The sequence below is a fragment of the Suricata suricatta genome, chromosome 9, assembly GCF_006229205.1.
Source record: "Suricata suricatta isolate VVHF042 chromosome 9, meerkat_22Aug2017_6uvM2_HiC, whole genome shotgun sequence".
Taxonomy (NCBI): domain Eukaryota; kingdom Metazoa; phylum Chordata; class Mammalia; order Carnivora; family Herpestidae; genus Suricata; species Suricata suricatta.
In genome coordinates, this window is record NC_043708.1 from 493,095 (window position 1) to 514,361 (window position 21,267).

The following is a 21,267-nucleotide window of genomic DNA, read 5'->3' on the forward strand; positions in this document are numbered from 1 at the left end:
GGGCGGCCGACCTGCCTCCAGCACGGTCTTCTCTGAACCGCCTGGTCCCACAGCTGCACATGCAGCCTGGGGTCTGCTTGTCTGCTTCTGCCCCCTGCCGTCCTCCCCCCTGCAGGGAAGGCCTGCTGTCCCCTGCTGTCCACCCCCCCGCAGCGAGGGCCCGCTGTCCCCTGCTGTCCTCCCCCTGCAGGGAAGGCCCGCTGTCCGCTGCTGTCCACCCCCCCGCAGCGAGGGCCCGCTGTCCCCTGCTGTCCTCCCCCTGCAGGGAAGGCCCGCTGTTTCCTGCTGTCCGCCCCCCTGCAGCACCCAGGATGTAAAGACCTCTTATTTCTTCCGACACTTACTGTTCTGTTTCCCACTTGCTCTGTGACTCCCTGGAGCAGGCGCTCTTGGGCGAAGGGGTCCTTCATTGTGTCCCAAACGCCTCGTAATCTGAGGTCGTCCACCCACACTGCACTAGCTCTGGATGTCTGGAGGCTGCACCTACCTGTGATCTTTTGAGAATGATTTTCACTGATGGGGAGGACGCGCAGGGGCCCAGAGTCGATGGGGTGTGGCCCTGCGGCCCACAGGGCTCATGGACTCAAGGGACAGACAGACAGGGCTGACGGCTGGTCACACAGCAGGATCTGGGTGGCTGTGACCCCTCTGCAGGGCTCCGGTAGGTAGCGATGAGTGTGCAACAGCAAAATATCACCCAAGTATCACTTGGTACTTTCTGCAGAAGAGCCGGTGGCCCTTTCTGGACACTCTGGGTGGACAACAAAGCTGTTTGGTGTCACCCTCCCCAGAAGGGCGGACTTCTGTCCTGCGCACGGAGGCAGCAGCTCCTGCAGCTGGCGGCTCAGGGGCCATGCAGTCTGGTCTCTGTTCTCCGTGCCGTCCTGCTTCCGGAGGCCCGACCGCCAAGGGTTTGCTTGGGCCTCCTCCCACCCGTCATGGCCCAGGGGTCCCAGACCCCTCGTCCCCAGCTCGTCTGGCCTCCAGTCTCCTCCATCCTTCTTTCAGATCAGCCCCTCTGGTCCCTCTTCTCATCTTTGGGCACTTTCGTCCCTGGGCCCACCCGCTGGGCACCCCCACTCGCCAGGTCGAAGAGAAGCTGCGGACTCCGCGGGCCCGAGGCAGCATCTGTCCCCTCCCGCACCTCCATCTCCCCTGCAGCCAGGCATGACCCCGGCCCTGCGCTCCTGAGCACCAGGGACTGGAAGGACTGGGGGGAAACCTGGGACGCCTCCTTAGAGGGCGGGGGCCCCACCATCCTCTGCTTCCCTCCCTCCCATCCCGACACGTGAAATACAGATGTGAAGGCTGGAGCACAAACAGCCATCTTTGCCCATGAGATCAGGCACCAGCTTCCCCAGGCTCGGGACGCTCCCAGGTCAGCTCTGAGAGAGAAAACCCCGTGTGTTCAGCATGATTATCTGTGGCGGCCCTGTTCTGGGCTGAAGTGGGGTTTGTGGCTCATACTCAGCATGAGGCTTTCAGAATCACTGGTCTCTCGGGGTGGGGGGGCTCTCGAAAGCCCCGCTCCTCCCCCAGCTTCCGCCCTCGAAAGGCCGCTCGTCAGAGCTGCCCTGGAAGCCCCTCTGGGCTGTGTGTGGGGGAGCTCAGGCGTCTCCCGAGGAAACCCGGCCGCCCCTGCCCGCCCCTCCTCCACCACGGGGGCCGCAGGCGCCGAGCGGTCGAGGGCTGGAAGCACCTGTCTGGACTGCCGGCGAGCCGGACCGGGCGTCCGCGGGCCTACAGCAAGGGGGGCTTGGCCCCACGTGGCACGGATGACCGATGGAGAGAATGTGCCGCGACAGCAGACCTGGAGGGACAAACCGTACCATCAACCCCCAGAGGCAGCGTGGGCAGCCTGTCAAATTTGGGACAACTTGGGCATCTTTCAGGATGAGGTCTGTGCTTCACTGAGACACACTGATGACATGGAGAGCTGCGAGCCTTGTCCCCCAGGCCCCAGAGGCACCGCCCAGTGGGCGACGGCACAGGAACGGGCACGTGAGGCGCGGCCCAGCCACGCACTGCACGTGCCGACCCCGCTCCAGCCGGGTGAGCCTGGAGAACACTGAGCCGGTGACACGCGCCCGTCACCGAAGGACTAAGCCTGTATGACCCACAAATAGAAGTTCCCTAGAGAGGCCAGATCCGCAGGCGCCGACAGTAGAGTGATGCTCACCAGGAAGGGCCGTTTGTGGTTCCCGGGGACAGGGATTCAGTCCGGGACCTCGAGCGAGTCCTGGAGGCAGTGGAGGCAGTGGCTAGCGTGAACGCCGTTAATGTCACTGAGACGTACACCGAATACTGGTTGAAACTGCCGATGATACGTTACGTGTAATGTGCCACATTCCTACAGATCCACGAGTCCTTAGCGAGAGAGAGAGGCTCTGAGTCCTCAGCCACCTCTGCAGAGCGTCACCAAGGAACGTGGTGGTGACATGCCTCCCTCACATGCCGGCCAGCGGATAGCATCACATAATTGGAAAATCAGCACTTAGCAAAGCAAGTGAAATATTGCCTTGGCGGCACTCGAAGTGACACTAGGGCTCCCAGGGCAGGTGAGGAAGTGAGCAGGTGAGGAGGGGAGGAGGGGAGGAAGTGAGGGAGGGGAGGAGGGGAGAGAGGAGGGCAGGGAGGAGGGAGGGGGAGGGAGGAGGGAGGGGAGGAGGGGAGGACCACCCACTGGCCGACTGCACTCCCAAAGAAGAGGTGGTGAGCCTCTAGCTGTGCGGTCACCCGTCTCCGGAGGCGCCGCGGCCAGAAGCACAGCTGTGCCCACGTGGGGAAGCAGGTGACAGAAGAACACGTTAAATGACACTAGAAGGACCCAAGTGAGCCAATCCGCGGCTCGACATTCTATCGCCAGGGCACCTTAAACAGTCATCCCTGTGGGTCATGGGGGCCGGGAGGCCGGCCAGCGGAGACCCCACCGGCTGCCGTGTCCCACCCTTGCTCGGACCTGCTCAAGGGACCCGCTGTCAAAGCCCCTGGGGGCAGCCGGGCAGGCCCGGAGGGCGGGTGAGAGGAGGTGCTGAGTCGGGGCCCGAATTCCACCCAGATGCACGGATGTTTCTGGACGAAGCCCACGCAGGTCCTCACATCCGCTGAGTCCAGGTGGTGCTTCCTGGAGGGCTCGTCATGGTCCCTGGTCTTTGTCAGGAAGATGCCAGCCTCGGGAGCAGGTGGACGTCCGGGCTAGGTGTGCGGACCCCTGGGCAGGCGCCCGAGAGCTGGGGGCAGGTGGCCAAGAGTCACCACCGCCCACCCTTTCCCACCTTCCGAAATTCAATCTGTGGCGATAGGACCTGTCCAAAATGGTGAGTGACTTTCGCTCCTGGTGGGATGACGTGATGAGGTGGACGGGACACTCGGAGACACATGCAGCTTCCCGGCAGGGGGGTCAGGAATCCGGGGGGCCCCCCACCGGGAAGACAGCTGGCCCTCAGGAGCAGGCTGCGACCCCTTGGCTGGGTGAGCCGGTCCCTGGGTCTCAGCAGCCTGCCCTCCCTGAGGCCTTCTCCCGCCTCACACGCCCTTCCCTGGCCAGGAGCCTGTGCCCACAAGAGGCCGCACAGCCGAGGGGGTGGAGGATCCAGCTGACCCAACTCCACAGCTGCCATGCCTGACCCACTGGCACGGCACAGAGGTCACAACGGTGTGGGGGGTGCAGGGAGCCTGGAGAACATGGGCCCCTCTGTGGACGTCCTGCGTGGACCTGCTGAGGCCTGGCCTCCCATGGACCGCCAGGCCCCTGGTGCTGGGTCTCAGCCCCCCCTGGACCGCCAGGCCCCTGGCGCTGGGTCTTAGCCCCCCCTGGACCGCCAGGCCCCTGGCGCTGGGTCTCAGCCCCCCCGGGACCACCAGGCCCCTGGCGCTGGGTCTCAGGCCCTCCAAGCCTCAGGCTGCCTGCGGGCTCCCCTCTGGGAGAGCTGCCCTGGGGCCCAAGACCCGGGAGGCCCGTGGTGTTCGTGGACAGTGGCCAGGCCCCAGGCTGATGTTTCTGGAAGGCTGCGGTGAGCCCTGTGCTCAGACCTAGGCATAGCCCGTGCCCAGCTTTCTAGGTACCCAGCAGCCACTCCCACCAGTGAGAAATCACTGTTTAGGGCGGGCCTGAGGGGACCCCAGCTCAGGGCCGTAAGACCCTGCAGCCTGAGGCAGGCTGCACCCCGAAAGTCTCTTAGGGGAAGTGCATTATGGGGGTCGTTCTCTGCAGGCCCCCCCGCCCCCCGCCTGAACATGCCCAGGGGCGCAGTTGCCTTAGATCAGCAACCATTTACTGTCCCTGCTGCAGGGCTGGGGACAGTCATCCCAGAAGTGCTGGGGGCCCACCCCTGCCCCCCTGGACTGGGAGAGTCAGGACCGAGTCAGGGTCCTGTAAGCCAGATGAGGGGCCAGCAGCCGGGCTGCGGGGGTTGGGCAGCACCTGGTGCAGGAAGCTGGGCCCCCGGGGCCAGAGCCCAGCCCCTTTCCCGCGAGGGAGCCCTGCCCCAGCAGGGGAAGTGAGGAGGGAGGCCACCCTGTGAGTCTTATCGCTGCCCAGGGGGGCCTCCCGGGTCCGGGGCGGCCACGCACAGGGGCTTCCGCGTGGGGGCTGAGCCAGCTGGGAAGGTCCCCAGTGAGCGCAGGGCGTGGGGCCGGTGTCCCTGGATGTCGTCACAGCCAGGAGCCTGAGGAGAAGTGGGTCTGGGCTGCTTCCCTGCGTCTGCCTCCGGGGGAGCTCAGGACCTGTTCACCGGGAGGGGAGTTTGAGAGAGAGTGCGCCTGGACCCCTACTTCCTGAAAGCTCTGAGTGCGAGGTCTGCCTCCCGAAGTAAGTCACAGCTCCTCGTGCTGGGGGGGGGGGGCTGAGGACGTTTGTTGGCGCGAAGGTGGGGGCTCGGCCAAGGGTCTTGACCCGAGTCCTTCACTTCACCTCTTCCAAGTGCCTGAGGGGCCGCCCAGCCAGGGGCCGAGCTGGAGCTCGGGTGCAGGGTCCCCCCGGGTGGAGGGAGGCACCTCCTGGGCACTGCGGGACCCTGGCTGATTCTCGGGCTGTTTTCTGGGGACATACAAGCACCTGGGCCTCCAGGAGCCGCCCAGGCCATGTGCGCAAGAGGAGCGACAGGCCGGCCAGTGGGGTCTCTGCTGGGCCGGCAGGGTGGGGAGTGGGACTGCAGCATTCTCGGGAGGTGACAGGACGGTCTTGGGGACCTGCCGGGGCAGGGGCAGGCAGAGTCACCTGGGGCAGCAGGGGACATGATAATCGAGATGGATGGGGGGGGCATCTAGTTTGTTACCAAAGACATGAAATGAATTTAAAACGTGATTTTTAAGGAAACTCACAACCCCGAGATCAAGAGTCCGTGCTCTGCCGACCGGGCCAGCCGGGCACCTTGCAAGAGAAGTTTTAAGCCGTGCATTTGACATCTATGTGAGGAGGGGCCACCCGGCCGCCCCATCGGTGGAGCACGGGGTCGAGAGGCTGAGCCCCACGCTGGGCTGCAAAGTCTACGCAAAAAGAATCTATCGAAACGGGAAGAGCAGCGGGCTGGCCCCGGCGTGGGAAGGGCGTCTGAGGCCGGCAGCACAGGAACTCCCAGCACTGACACAGAAGGGGAGTCAGGGCCGGGCGTGAGGTTGTGGGCAACTTGGACTAACCCGAAACGTCCAGCAGTGGTGAAGCGGCCCCAGAAACCGCGGACGGTCCCCGAGGGCTCCGCCACACGTCAGGACGGGGACAGGGCGCCTCCTGCGGCTGTGCTTTTGGGTCTGTCTGAAAGCCAGGGCGTCAGAGCTGAAGCGTTTATTTTGAGAAGGGGGGGCGGGGGGCGCTGCAGATACAGGAGGCGGCGCCCTTGCCCGGGAAACCACAAGATTGCGTTGAAGACAAACAGCCCAGAGGAGGCCGCTGCGGGCGCTCGCTCCCCGCTGCCACCGGGAGGCCCGGAGCCACGAGAGGCTGTCAGCAGCTGGCGGCAGGAGAGTGGGGGGCGGGAGGGCTTGTGGGCCCCTGGGGACGCTGAGGGCAGGGTCATGCCCAGCCTGGGCAGGGGCCTGGGGGCAGGTGGAGGAGGCTTCAGGCTGACCTGGGCCCAAATGCTCCATAGCTGTGTGGCTGTCACAGCTCCTGAGACAACAGACCAAGGACAGAGACCCCCCCCAAGGCCACCAGGCCCGGCTGGCATTCCAGGCATGGCAGGCTCGGCCCTTCCCTGTGTCCCTGGGCTGGGAGCAGCCAGCTGCTGAGTCAGGCCTGACACCTGCACTGGGCCGTCCCACAGGGCCTGTCACTGCCCTTGCCCCACACCTGAGACCCACTCTGTGTATCCCCACGCCACTGTACTGTGGTGACTCTGGGAAGGAGCTGGCCACCGTGCCTGGCTGGGGAGGTTGGCGGGACCGCTGCATGGGGGAACACAGAGCAACTGCCCGTAGCTCTTGGCCCCCACAAAACACCCAGTCCTGTGGGAGAGCCGGGCCCAGGAAGACCCAGGGTGCTCTGGGGTGTGGGGTGGGGACCCAAAAGGGACAGCCCACTGCCACCCTGGCCATGCTGGATGCTACGGCCAGCACCCCCGCGTCACCCCAGGCTTGGACCAGTGCCCCCAACCCCCACAGGCCTGGGTCAGCGCCGCCCCCCCCCAGGCCCGGACACCAAGGTGATGCAGGGACCCACCAAGATTGGGCAGGAGTGGGGCGTAGGTCGGCCCTGGGGCTTGTCAGCTCCAGGGATGAGGAGGGGGGATACAGGAAAGTAACAGAAAGTAGAGGCGGTGGGGGAGGGGAGCAGGGGAGGACAGGATACGGGGTCCCCGGGCCTAGGAAGACCCTGGGACACCCACGGGCTGAGATCCGGAGCCATGTGTCCATCGGGTGGACCAGGACAGGCTGCGAGGGGAGGGTGGGCCGCTGGGCGCTGGCCGGGGACGGGCCGCACTGGAGGTGCCTGGCGGCCGGGGATGTGGCCCCAGACCTGGCCGTGAGCACCTGGCACCCACGTGGGCGCTGCCCCGGGACTCCGCTCGCCCTGAGCTGTGCTCTCAGAGCCTGGCCTCCGGGGCCCCACTCCAGAGGAGCGCACATTTTCGGTTGGGTCACCACTTCCTCCAGCACTTGCAGAAGCAGCTATGAGAGACGCCGCCCCTCCTGGCTCCTCCAGGGGAGGCCGGCAGCGTGGCCGGGAAGGGGCTCCTCCTCATTGCTTCCAGAAGCTTCCAGCATACTCGAGAGTTAGGGCAAAGGCTCTGTGCCTTCCAGGTGGCCTGGTGTCCCTGCAGCCCCTCCTCCGGGGCCCCCCTTCCTTGGGCTCACCCCCTCACCCCTGGGTCTCTGTTCTGGAGGCTTGCACTATGCAGACCCCACTGGGTCGCAGCCGGGAACTCCTGGGACCATCTTCTCTGAGGGCAGGGCCTTCTAGAACAAGCCACAGACCCGTCAGAGGACCCCCAGGGGCGGCCCCACTTCCTGCCGTGCAGGACGCTGACCCGAGACTGGGGGCGGGATGGGAAGGCCCAGCGACCCTCCGGCCGCACCTGCCAGCCTGAAGGTCAGCCTCAGAGGGTTGACATCACTGGGGAAACCACTTTCTAGACTCCTCTGGGTTGACGTGCAGGTCCTACTTTCTGTCGCTCTGGGCAGACGCCCTGGCTTCCTGGGGCATCTACCTGCTGGGAACACCCTGAGAGGGGGCCAGCGTGGGAGCCCCTCTGGGCCCAGCCTCCGCCGCCGCCCGGAGACACGCAGGGCCTGCCGCCCGCAGCACCCCGCGGGGCTCCGGTTTAGAGCACTTGCCCCAGACCCTCTGCGGGGGACGGGGCTGCCTCTGCTGAGGGAAGGAAGCAGAGAGACCTGCCTGTGGCTGCTCCAGACCCGCCCACACCCTCCCCTGCGCGGCAGCTGCTCTCCTGGTCATTTCCAGACACACAGTCTAGTCACACGCTTTTCTCACTTTGGGTGATTCTTTCACCAGGGAAATTCCTAGAAAGGATTTTACATGATCAAAAGTTAAGTGCATCGAAGACTTCTGGAAGCATGTTGCAGAATTGTGCTCAGAAACATTTATGCAGTTTACGCTCCATCGAGGCAGGAAAGATACCCGGGTCCTCACACTTTCACCAACACTAAGAATTGAAGTTCTTTATTTTTGCCAGCCTGATAGGCAAAAAAAAAAAAAGACGATTGTTTTGATGTTTATGTCCACATTTCTTTTTTTTTTATTTTTTAACGTTTATTTATTTTTGAGAGAGAGACACAGAATGTGATCAGGGGAGGGGCAGAGAGAGAGGGAGACACAGAATCTGAAGCAGGCTCCAGGCTCTGAGCTGTCAGCACAGAGCCTGACATGGGGCTCGCACTCACGAGCCGTGAGATCATGACCTGAGCCCCAGGCGGACACTTACCCGACTGAGCCCCCAGGCACCCTTGTGTCCACCCTTCTTTGGTTATGAGTGGAGTTGAGCACTTTTTGAATTTTTAGGAGCTTTTGTTATGTCTTTTCTAAATTATCTACTCATCGGCTCTGAAACTTCCTCTATTATTGATTTGTCAGTGTTCTTTATATATTGAGGATCTACTATTATATCCCATAGGATAAACACAAGATGTGGCACATAATAAATGCTCACTAAGCACTTAGTCATCTGTTAAATGACTTAATCTGTGATCTAATCTGATTTTCCTAAAGCCATTTCATTCTTTTCTTTGTCCAGGTCATTTTAAACTCTTGGAGTAAACTTCTCGGTAGGACCAAGAAGACATAGACATGTGCTAGAACTTGGAGTACATGTTGGAGCCTCCCCGAAATCGGAACACTCAAGTATGCCAGGTGAGAGCGCCCCTCATGTCTCCGACTTTAAACTTCTAGGAGGGAGCCTGTAAAAATTTTTCTACAATGCACTTCATCTCAAAATGGGGAGAATGACTTCCACACTTAGCACGCAAAAGCAAATTTATCGAAATAAAAACTACCTCAGAAACAACAAAGGTGGAGCGTCTCCATCGTGACCCGGAGAAGCGTCTGTTTTGTGACTCTTGAGGGGCCAGGAAGTACGAGGGACAGGGCTGCAGGGCTGGGCCTCCATCTTGCCCATCTTGTGACCCAGGGCTGTCACAGACGCCCCCAGGAGCCTGTTGCCTGTCTCCTGCCCTGTTCCCAGGAGGTCAGGGGCCCTCGGGTCCTCCTGCGGGGGGAGGGGACAGCTGACAGCTTGGGCCCCGCAGCGCACAGCCCCTGTGCCTCAGGCCCTCGCCTGCAGGTGGGGGCGGCCGGGCCTGTCCCTGCGCCTGAGGGAGGTGGGGAGGGGGCCGCGTGGCCCATTAGGATGGCGACTCTCAGAAAACAGCTGGCGTTGGTGAGGCCACGGAGAGGCGGGTCCCTGAGCACCGGATGGGGACGTGAGAGGGCGCGGCAGCCGCCGGGACAGTCTGGCGCTTCCCCAGGAAGTCAGATACAGAACTGCCGGGCGCTGAGCGATCCCAGACGGGTGTGAACCCGAGAGAAGTGAAAGCCGGGTGTCCCAGGGACACTTGCACGCCCACGCTCTTGGCAGCACGGGTCCCGAAGGGCGGGAGTGGGGACGGCGGGGCGGCCGTCCACCAAGGATCGAGTGACGCGAGCAGCCCAGCTTCACAGGGCGGCGTTTGGACGCTGGCTGTGCCGGGGCCTGAAGCCGGGTGACCGAAGCCCGTCCTGGACACACAAGTGTCCCAGGCTGTGCACTGACCTGGTGCCCTCCATCCTGGGGCATTGGGACGTCTGAGCGTCTCTCGACCTTGGACTTTGTGTGACTCCATATAGTGGTGACTGTCCCCTGTTACTGAATCTCAGTGGAATCAGCACAGGGACATTCACAGACCCAAGAGGCACAGGGGTCCTTTCACATTCACACCCTGGTTCACTACTGTTGGTGGCCCAGTTGACGGGGACGGCAGGTGAGCCGCGGCTGGTGTGCGGGAGTGGGCGTGGGCTTGAAAGGGTCACCCGCATACGGGACTCCAAAGGACAGCCCCCGCGTGGGGGCTGGAGTGAATCCAAGGAGCCCAGCCTGCTGGACCCAGAGCTCGGGTGGGGTCTCCGGTGGCTGGTGGAGCCGGGCCGCAGGGCACGGGTGGGGGCCGGAGGGTCCTTGGTGCCAGCCACCGGGGTGGCCTGGCGGGTGTGACAGGTGCATGTTGGGGGCATGCAGGGCGCGGACTGAACCAGAGGCCACCCGGACAGACTTGGAAAGGAGCCAGAAATGGAGTTTCCAGAGATGAAAGCTGTATCCGTTGGATGAACTAGACACAGATGAAGGGACTCAGGCCCCCCGGATGGCTCGGCACAAGGAGGCCCGGGAGCAGGAGGCCCACCGCCGGGCAGGAAGCCTGCGGGTCTGACAGTCGGGCAGAGCCCTGGGAGTCCGGGAGCCACGGTGGGGTCCACGCACTGTCGGACAGCCAGACCGACAGGGGGACAGGGGATGGAGGACAGGGTGTCCCTGTGCAGAAGCCGAAGAGGACCCCTGGGTGAAGAGAGCATTTCAGGCAGACCCCTTGGGCTCGTACCAGCAGGCCTCTGTCGTCAGCTCGGGCTCTGGCAGAGGACGTCCTGGGACAGGAGGAGGGACCCGGGAGGGCGGCCTGGGGGGACAGGAGGAGAGACCCGGGAGGGTGGCCTGGGGGGACAGGAGGAGGGACCCGGGAGGGCGTCCTGGGGGGACAGGAGGAGGGACCCGGGAGGGCATCCTGGGGGGACAGGAGGAGGGACCCGGGAGGGTGGCCCGGGGGACAGGAGGAGAGACCCGGGAGGGTGGCCCGGGGGACAGGAGGAGGGACCCGGGAAGGCGGCCTGGGGGAGGCAGAGGGGCTGCCAGGGCGGACAAGGCCGACATGCAGGTGAGAAACACAGGGGCCCCGTGCGGGACTGGAGTGGCGGGCCGGGGAGCGACAGCGCAGGCTCTGAGGAGCCCCAGACACGGCAGAGGTGCATATGAAATTTCCAGGGTGGTCTTGAAAGACTAAACCTGATTTGGTAATAATTTCCAAAGGAGTAGAGGCGGGAGACAGAGTTGAAGAACCAAACAGATGGAGAAGATGTGTTTGCTTGCTTGGCGGGAAGGGAGAGTCAGTGCCAGCGGCCCTCTGAGGCTTGCAGGGGGCCGCCGTCTCCCAGGGTCCCCACACTGTCTTCCCTGCGTGCGGCCCTGCGTGCGGACGTCCCTGGGGATGAGGGCCCACCCAAACGCCTAATCCCGCCCCGGCCACTTCTGCAAAGGCCAGCTCCAAACTGCCATGTTCCAAGGTCCTGGGGGTCAGGGCTCCCCATGGCTCCTTTTTCAGGGGACACAGTTCAACTCAAAACCACAGACAAAAGGGGAATACAAGCAAGCAGAAAAAGTAGACAAAAGAGCACAGAGCAAGGTGGAGAAGACAGACAAAACTGCATCGGCGGTGTCATGAGTCTAAGTGGATTGCATTCAGTAACTGAGAGGTGACGCGCGTCGGATTTCCGAGTCCAGCTGGAAGCGTCACACCTAAAACAGAAGGATGCAGACAGTTTGAAGTAGCAGGTTGGGGAAAAAATCCAAATGGATAGTAATCAAAAGAGAGCTGCTGTTTTTATATTAAGTACTAAACGAAAGACTTTGTATTAAAAGCATTATTAGAAATTATACTCCTTTCCTGTGGCTGCTGATACAAATTACTACAAACATAGAGGCTTAAAAATGCCAATCGATTATCTTCATTGCTCTGGGGATGACAAGTGAGAAACGGGCTAAGATCAGGGTGTCGCAGGGTGTGTTCCTGGCGAGGAGCTGTTTTCTTGCGCGCCGCCTCCGGGGAAGCTGTCTGCGTCCCTGGGCTGCCAGCCCCCTCCTGCCTCTTCAGAACGGCCAGGGGCCATTCGCATTCCCGTCTTTCTCCCTCTTCCGCTTTCCGGGATCCTGTGACGGCATCGAGCCCCCGGGTAATCCGGGCAATCTCCCTCTTTTCCCACTGCCAGCCGTTCGCAAACCCCATTCCATCTGCAACTTCAGTCCCTTTTGTCCCAGAACCAGAAATGCACAGCCAATCAAGCCACTAGATTTACAGGTTCTGGGATCAGGATGTGCACGTCTTGGGGGGGGCGTTATTCTGCCCACCACAGAGATAAAGAGCATCATGACATAATGATATGGGGCTGCTGATTCATCAGGAGGAAATCAGAACTGTTTTTAACTCAACGCACCAATTAACAACAGCCTAAAGCATATAAAGCAAACCTTGAGAGAACTACAAAGAGAAGTACAGAAACCCCTTCACGACATTTTTCTCCGTAACTGATGGTTGAAGTGGGCAAGATGGTTCTGTGCCCAAGCAGGGGGCAGGGGTGGGGGCCAAGGAATGACAGCTGCTAAGGAAGGGCGGGGCTGGGGCTCAGACTGTACACTCACTCAGCAGAGAGGACGCCTGGGGGGCTCCGTCCGTTAAGCATCCAACTTCGCTCAGGTCATGATCTCGGGGTCTGTGGGTTCGAGCCCCGCGTCAGGCTCTGTGCTGACAGCTCGGAGCTGGAGCCTGCTTCAGATTCTGTGTCTCCCTCTCTCTGCCCCTCCCCCACTCATGCTCTGTCTCCCTCTGTCTCAAAAATAAGCAAACACGACATACGTAAAACAGAGAGAATACACTCTTTCCCAGCACACGAGCACCCCTTGGAGAAATGACCTCTGTGAGCTGCAAGGACTTGACCGCACAGCCCACGGACTGCGGGCCATCAGGTTGGAGACCAAACATCCGACAGTCATTTTAAGGCTTAAACACCTCCCACGCCTGGCGCTTCTCATCTGGAGTGAGCATGAGTCGTGTGTTTTCTTGGTTCCCAGTGACTCCTGTCCTCAAGCGTGTCTCTGTCCCGCAGGCAACGGCACCCCGGTAGCCAGCCCTGGGCCAGCGACCCCGCTTGCTGGGGAGAATCCCTGCGGCGTGTCCTTCGAGGACAGCAGAGTGTTCCTGGTGGTGGCCTACAGCTCCGTGTGCGCCCTGAGCCTCCCGGCCAACTGCCTGACGGCGTGGGTGACGCTGCTCCGGGCGCGGCGGGGCAACGTGCTGGCGGTCTACCTGTTCTGCCTGGCGCTCTGCGAGCTGCTCTACGCCGCCACCCTGCCCCTCTGGGTCATCTACATCCAGAACGAGCACCGCTGGACCCTGGGCCCGTGGGGCTGCAAGCTGACCGGCTACATCTTCTTCTGCAACCTGTACGTCAGCATCCTCCTGCTGTGCTGCGTCTCCTGCGACCGCTTCGTGGCGGTGGTCTACGCCCTGGAGACCCGGGGCCGGCGCCGCCCGCGCACCGCCGTGCTGGTCTCGGCGGCCGTCTTCCTCGCCGTGGGCCTCGTGCACTACCCGGTGTTCGAGATGGAGGACAGGAAGACCTGCTTCGAGACGCTGCCCACCGACGGCAGGATCGCCGGCTACTGCTACGCCCGCTTTGCCGTGGGCTTCGCCGCCCCCCTCTCCATCATCGCGTTCACCAACCAGCGCGTCCTCAGGCGCGTCCGGCTGAGCGCGGGCCTGAGCGCCGCCCAGAAGGCCAAGGTGAAGCGCCTGGCCGTCGCCGTGGTGACCATCTTCCTGGTCTGCTTCGCGCCCTACCACCTGGTGCTCCTGGCCAAAGCCGTCGCCTTCTCCTACTACCGGGGGGACCGGGGCTCCATCTGCGCCTTCGAGGCCAGGCTGTACACGCCGTCCGCCGTGTTCCTGTGCCTGTCCACCATGAACAGCGTGGCCGACCCCGTCATCTACGTGCTGGCCATGGACCGCTCGTGGCAGGAAATGTCCCGGGCCCCCAGGGAGCGGAGGAAGCACTCCTGGAGGACAGACGTCGTCAAGTTCAAGTGTCCTGAGGACTCAGAGGAGGTGCTGCCGCCCACAACACTCACAAATGGCTCTGTGCTCCCCAGGACCGCCGGCCTGCCCGAGTCACAGGTGGGCACACGGGGCTCGCCGCGCACCCCGGAGAGGCTGGGCGAAGCGTCCTGTTGAGCGGGCCTGGGAGCCCAGGACCCGGGAGTGTGGCTGCTCTGTGCACTGAGCCGGCCGGCAAGCGTCCATGGCGCCGGCCGGGAAGCCCCCTCTGGAAAACTGGCCACCAATCTCTCGTTCCGGGAGGCACACCCCCTGTAGCCTCCACGCACCAGGGCCCTGGTCCCGGGTGCTCCTCCCGGGCCCCACACCGAGGCGGCGGCTCGCCCAGGTAAGGCTGCGGATGCGTAGGCCACCTGCTCCGTCTGCACGCATCCCCGCTGGCTCCCTCCGCTGGGAGCCAACAGCAGGGCTGTGGGCCGCGGCCGCGTGCCAGCCTGGTGCTGTGGGCAGCGGGCACATGCCCTGCCCGGGCGGGGCCCCGCTCAGCCCCCACAGTGGTGTGCACGCTTTATTTCCCGTGCTCCTCTGCAAGTGGTCCTTGGACGACTGGGTAACATAGCAGGGCACCTCGGTGCTCTGTCTCAGATGCCCTACGAGCAGCGCCAGCCCACTGTGGGACAGCCGAGGCCGACCGCGGGGCAGGGGCCCAGGCCTGAGGGCCCTTAGCTGGGTGGGCTCTGTGCCACGCGCATGTGATGCCGTGGGCTGCCCGGAACCCCATGGGTGGCCCTGGGCTGGGGTGCCAGCTGCTTCAGGGCACCTCCTGTAGGGCGCCTGGGGCGAGAGCGCAGGGGACACGTGGGAAGGGGCAGAGGCTCGAGAATGGTGGGGATTCCTTCACGTCAAGGCTTCCAGGCCTCAGTGCCTCCACTGCAGGCTCCCAAGGGGCTCTGCAGTGAGCAGGGGGTGGCCCCAGGCCTCCAGGCCCTCCGCCAGGCGCAGACAGAATGTGGGGGGAGCCTGGAACTGGGTCTGCCGCGGGGCCATGTCCTGGCTCTACCCCGACCAGCTTTCCTCGGCCAGGGCACACTGCTGCCTCAGTTTCCCTATCTGTAACAAGGCCCACGACACCTACCTCATGCGGACCCACTACCTCTGCTTCAGACACTTCACGAACACCTGCAGCTCACGCTCAAACAGAGCCCGGTGGGCTGCACACCAGCGCGGGAGCCCGGGCTCCCCAGGGACCCCCGAGCTGTGCCGGGCCATCACGTTACCTTGTGCTCCCGTCTCTGTAAGGCAGCCCTCCGCTGTCCACGGCTGGTCTTTATAGTGACAGGCATCAAAAAGATTCATTTGGAAATAAGGTTAGAAATAAAAATGCAAAACTACACACCAGTCTCAAGTGCCAGTCCCCTTGTCAGGTGCATTCCTTCCTCTAGGGCCATCGGGGAGGCCCAAGGCTGTGGGAGCACGTTCTCTGACAGGAGCGCCTGTGCGAGCTCTCCCCTGGGGGCGGCGGGGGCCTCGGAGCAGGTCTCCTCTGGCCACAGGTCGCTGAGCGGGGACTGACGCCTGGTGGGCGGGGCCGGTGGGGGTGAGGTAGAGAGGCTGGCGCCGGGGTGAGCCGGGGTCTAGGGCCAGGAGGGGTGACCTGGAGGGTCTCTTTCCCTGGGGGTCTCAGAGGATGTCTGCCGTGACAGCACGGGGACCCATGAAATCAGAAAATGGATATGGGAAGAGACGGTGACCGCTGGGGACAAGGAGGAACTCTGTGCTCAGGGCCCAGTCTGCTCACTGTCCACATTGAGATGCCCAGAAATCCACACGCCGAAGTGTTAGCTGAGGGCTGGGCTCTGGCCACGTGCCGGCCCCGGTGCAGATGCAGGGGCGCCCAGGGAGCAAGGCCAGCCCTGCCCTTGAGTCTGAGACCCTGGGGGGCAAGAGGCAGAGGGCGCCAGGCCCGAACCCCAGCTTGACGGGGGCAGCCGGGGAGGTGGGAGGCACGGGCTGGCCTGGGCACCAGGGACCCAACTGACCCAAGGCCTAACCCGTGTCTGTCCCGTCCTCCAGGCAGTGCTCCCCTTCTTGACAGTTAGTGACAGTGCTGTCCGCTCTCGCTGACCACAGAACTTTCGTGTTTTTTCATCTGGCGTGTCCTGCTTCCAGAAACTTCTCTGGTGAGCAGTGGGGTTGTGCTGGTGAGCAGACCAGATATCCGAACATGAGACCTTCACTGATCCCCCCCACTACCCCCACCCATTCCCCTAACCTCACCCTACCCCCTACTCACCCCTCATTCCCCCACCCACTTGCCCCCATCACCCGCACCCACTCACCCCTACTCACCCCTCATTCTCCCACCCACTCGCTCCCACTCACCCCCCACTCACCCTTCCATCCCACTTCCCTCCACCCTCCGCCTCCTCATCCCCTCACCTCCTCCCCCACTTGCCCTGCCCCTTCCCCTCCCTCACCACTGCCTCACTCATTCACTCTAGTCCTGCTCTCCCCTCTTCCATTGGTCCCCTCCACAAAATGCTCCCTTGGGCACTGGAGGGAAGAGGGCCACCCTGGCAGTCCCAAGGCCAGTGCCCCAGGTGAAAGCCCTGAGACCCCTGCAGGGTGGCCCCCCACCTGGAGCCCACCACCCTCACTCCTAGGCTCTTTTACTCAAGTGTGTCCCCAGACGGGTGGGCAGTGGGCTCCCAGGCTGGGGGCCACCCTGCTACCTGCCCAGTGCAGCCTTCCCAGCTCCCTGGACAGGGCCTGGGCCTGAGTAGTCCCCTTCTTGTTCCTCGAGGGACAGCGGGGGCCGATGGCCATGCGTGAGGGAGAGCACCGTGCCAGCTGGGGAGCCCTCGCACAGAACCAACCTGCCGGACACCCTCCGCCCTGACGAATACACCGGCATGTCACGTTAGATGCGGGGGGGGGGGGGGGGGGCTCAGCCGGCCCCACCCTCCCGGCTCCGCGGGTGGCAGCGTCCACAGGTGCACAGCCAGGTGGGCCCGGCAGGAGAGGCCGGCAGTTCTGGGACTCCTGGGTCTGCAGTCGGTCTAGAAGGGGTGTCATGTCCCCAGCCAAAGCCTCCTGCCCCATGGGAGGGACCGTGCAGGCTCTCCTGAGGGGTCCAGAGGGGGGGCTCCCGAAGACAGCTCACTCTGGACAGATTGCTACACCCTGTGTGTCTTCGCCATTTGGGTAAATGCCTGCAGGGCTTCTGGGGACAATCATTGTGTGTGTCATGTGTGTCCTTGGCTCAAGCTGGCCTCACACAGGGTGTGTGCTCAAAGTGGGTTAGAACCTCACCTTGGGGTCCCTGGAGGATGCCCGCTCCTGGCGGCCCCTGGAGGTGCCGCGTGCGGGCACTAGGGGGCAGCACCGCCTCACTGGCGCCGCTCTTGCGTTCTAAGGGCGCAGGAGGCCACAGAAGGGGCAGGCGAAGCCCAGCCACCCGGGGGGACCGGCTGAAGGTGGGGGGCTGACCCTGAAAGCTTCCTAGGCCCAGAGCTGGGTCTGAGAAGGAGAGAAACGACCAGTGGCTTTTAGCCTTGGTGACAAACGACACCACAGCACCAGTGGCAGTGCCATCAGCCCCCAGGCCAGGGGCAGGGGCGGGGCTCAGGACTGGGCTTCGGGAGGGGCGCACTCGCGGATCCGGTCCGGGGCAGAGGCCAGCAGGGCAGGACTCGGCGCCGGGGCGGCGGGTGGCGGCAGGAAGCCCTCCCGCAGGCTCCCCGCGCACACCACCCACCGGGACCCCCGCGGCAGAAGGGGAGGAGCGTAGGTGCGCACGCGCAGAGGTCACGGCCCTCGCCCCCTGCCGGCGGGCTGGAGAGGGGCCGGCTGCTCCGAGAGACGGCCTGGCGGTTTCCCAACGGCCACTCAGGCAGGAGTCGCCCTCCGCCGGGCAGAGCCACCCCGGGCCGCCCCAGGCTGACGGCACCGCGCGCACGGAGACGCGCTCCCGAAGGCCCGCGGCGCGCGACGGCCGGAGCGTGGAAACCGGCGGAGCAAAACGCGGTCTATCCCCGGGGCACGTGGCTGAGCCCAGAAGAGTGACGCCCTCACACCCGGCCCCGCGCCGCAGATGGACCCCGACGGACCCCGACGGACCCCGACGGCAGCCGCAGACGGACCTCAAGAACTGCACGGAGAGACAGAAGCAGACAGAAAGGCCTCGTAGAGCAGGGTTCCATTTCTCGGAACCGCGCAGAACGGGGAAATCTGTGAGGACAAAGCGGATTCGGAGTCCCCCGGAGTCCCGGGCTGGAGGGGCCGTGGGGGAGCAGCACAGGGGGCTTCCTGCGGGGCCATTGCACATACCTGTGGATGGCGTAAAACCGCTGGCTACTCTTGAAGACGTATGTGGTATGGTGTGTGACTACGTCTCAATAAAGCAGTTTAAAAAATAAAGACACATCAGACTGCGGCCCAAAGCCCCTGAAGGGAGAGTCTGGGGCCACCAGGGCTCAAAGCGGCGGGGAGGCTGAGACCCCCGCTCCCACGGCGGGAGAAGCCCATGCGCACCGCCCCACCGGGAGGCAGGGGAGCCCGGCGCGCAGTCGTCTCCCAGCGGCCTCAGCCCCAGCTGTCAGGTGCCGAGATGGGCAGAGCGCCTGTCGTCCTGCTGCTCAGGAGAGAAGAAATCAGAGCCCACCCTGGGCCCAAACCCAGGGGCAGAAGGACAGGCAGGGCAGGGCTGCTCGCCCCCAGGCTGGTCAGGAATGATCGTCGTGGAGGAAGGGGACCCAACTGACCCAAGGCCTAACCCGTGTCTGTCCCGCCTTCCCACCACCCTTCCCCATCCAAATCCGGCGGGGGCGCCCCGGTCCTTCTCTTGGGGGGCTGCGCCTTCCCCTCCTGCTGCCAGCCTCTTTCCAGGACTTGTGCGACCGGGTCAGGCCCCCCCGGAAGTCCGGGTGCTCAGGTCGCCTGCCACGTCACAGCACAGCCACAGGCTCGTGCAGGGAGCCCTGGGAGAACCCCGCCTGCCACAGCGGGGACCCCGAAGGTCGCCATCTCAGCTGCCCACCCAGGTCGGGTGGCATCTGCGAGTTCAGGCACTGTGGGGCCCGTGTGCACCTCGAGGTTATGCTGTGGGGACGGGCTACCACGAGCATTTTCAGGGCATGACCCTCTGCCTGCCTCTGAGGCCTGGACCCGCACAGAGGGGAGGGTCCCCCTGCTCGGCTGGTGCGGGTGTCAGACCCCTTCCCCGGGTGCCAAGGGGGTCTGGGCCGTTCGCCTGGCTGGGAGCAGAGGGGTGGGGCTCTGCACGAGCAAAGAACATGGTCCTTGGCCAGAGACCCAGGCGGAGGGGCTGCGCCGGTCAAGGCAGAGGGTGGCGGGGACTGGGCGTGCGGGGAGGAGTCCAGGGGCTTCCGGTCCACCTGGGCTCCCTGGCCCCCGCCCGTCCCCTCGCAGCCCCAGCGGGTTGGGCGGGTTTCTCGCTGTAGCAGGAGCCCATCTGCTGGAGCTTGCCTCCTGCCATTCACGTGGCGGAAGCCCTGCTGGCGACGGCGGCTCCTAGCAGCACACGGGAAAGCATTCCGTAAGGTCACTCTTGTTCTTTTTTCTAACTTTTGTAAACAAAAAGAGCACAACGAGGAACCTTCCAGGATTCTGCCCACCTAAAGATGTCTGGTGGGAGAGGTTCAGAAGTCACACATTTATGTTTACAACAATGTTCCCAATGTTGACATAAAGTCGACGCATCGAAGTGTGAATCTACGCATGGCCACGTCCAAAGGGCTGGGTGACGAAGCCGGACCGGTGAGGGGAACCCCCTGACCTGCTCTACTTGGCAGCGTACGTGTCCCCTGCCCAGCCCCCACCCCTGCAGCAGTGGACACGAGATTCTGGGAAAGGGGACAGTGTCGGGGCTGGGGTCCAGCGAGGGTCCTCACCACCTGGTGAGCTGGGAGCATCTCCGGGGCAGGGCCGCGTGGCTCATGGCCTCCGAGGCCCCTCTGTGCCGTCCCCACCCCACCTCCCCGCCTCTGCCCGCAAGATCGGAGCCGACCAGTGGCCCCCCAGAGCGTGTCCCAGGTGAGCCCGGGTGTCACAGAGTGCGAGGGGGCAGGCGGGGCCGTGGCTCCCCTCTTGCTGTCTGGAGGTGCCCGGGCACAGGCTCCCTGGGGCTGGCTGTCGAGGCGGCTCTGCAAGAGGCCAGAGAGCCACACGCATGGCTTTGTTCAGCGCAGAGGAGACCGGCCTCCTTGACCGGCTCAGACGCACGTGTGGTGAGGGCCCTGAGGCAGACGCCAGGCTCCTGGCAACCGGCCCCTCGGCCGCTGCCCTGCCTGGGTGGCCCTGGGCCTGCTTCCGTGGACGCTGACCCGACATCTTAATCGGCTTCCTTATTGAAGCACAAATGGAGAACGTTCCCAGTGGAACCGTATTAAACAAGGGTTAGTCACCTCCACTCAGACCAAGTGCAGACAGTCTCCCCGGGTCGCAGAAGTCTCCCCAGGCCTCCCCCCGCCTCACCGGCCCCTTGCTCACAGTAGCTCCACCTGATCTGAACCTTCCGTCTGTGGAACGGGCGTGCGCTCGGGAGTCTGGCTCTTTCTCTAAATGTTCTGTTCTGAGGTCCGTCCACGCTGCTGAGGGCAGTGACAGCTACTGTCCTAGCTGGCAGTGCGCCGGGCGGTGTGCCCGCCTCGTGTGCCCAGCTCCTGCGGGGGGCGCTTGGCCTGTTTTCTGCTGGGGCTATAATGGAGAATCCCTCCTATCGACATTCAGGTTCAAGCGTCTTTGTGAATTCGTGTCTGCCCCTCGGGTCTCCGGAGCGGCTGTCCCAACTCACAGCGTGGCTGCCCTTCTCCAAGACCTCCCGGCTCTCCTGGCCCCTTGCCTTTCCAGATTTTAGGATCAACTTGTCCGTGTCCACAAAAGCAAGTGAGGGTTGGGATTCGGAGCACACTGAACTACAGGTAAGTTTGAGAGAAGTGGCATCTTTACAAGGGTGCGTCTTCCAGGGGGGCCCGGACACCCCCTTACACAGCCCCTGACCTCCCAGCGGGGCTTCGTGGGCTCCGGGAAGCACTTACTCATCTGGAGTCAGAATGATCTGGTGCCCGTGCTTTTGGTGCTTGGCAATGGTATCGTTAAAACATTTAAAAACATTTTTTTTAGAGAACATGAGCTGGTTGAGGGGCAGAGGGAGAGAGAGCACGTGCGAGAGAGGATCCCAAGTGGACTCCACGCTCAGCACAGAGCCCAGTATGGGTCTCAATCCCACCACCCTAGCATCATGACCTAAGCCAAAATCAAGAGTCACTCAACCGACTGAGCCGCCCAGGCGCCCCTGAGACCATGTTTGTTGTAGTGGCTTGTTACTTGTAAACACAAATATGATTATCTGATGGCCATGCTTAATTCTCTATTCATTCGGTCCACTTACCTGGAGATTTGCTACGGATGGAATCGTGTCCCCCTCAACTTCCTATGTCCAAGATC

At 63.3% G+C, this 21,267-nt stretch overlaps 1 protein-coding gene across 2 annotated transcripts; it reads left to right on the top strand.

Annotated features, from left to right (window-relative positions):
• The first annotated feature begins 4,103 nt into the window (after positions 1-4,103).
• On the top strand, positions 4,104-15,198 carry GPR132 (G protein-coupled receptor 132). 2 transcript variants are annotated; one of them, XM_029950564.1, is made up of 4 exons: positions 4,104-4,810; positions 5,314-5,746; positions 8,688-8,803; positions 12,854-15,198. In XM_029950564.1, exons 3-4 carry the CDS (start codon positions 8,797-8,799, stop codon positions 13,975-13,977), a joined length of 1,131 nt encoding a protein of 376 aa, XP_029806424.1. In that variant the 5' UTR covers positions 4,104-4,810; positions 5,314-5,746; positions 8,688-8,796; the 3' UTR covers positions 13,978-15,198. The 2 variants fall into 2 exon arrangements, with proteins under 2 accessions (XP_029806424.1, XP_029806423.1); XM_029950563.1 differs by lacking the exon at positions 5,314-5,746.
• The last annotated feature ends 6,069 nt before the right edge of the window (positions 15,199-21,267 follow it).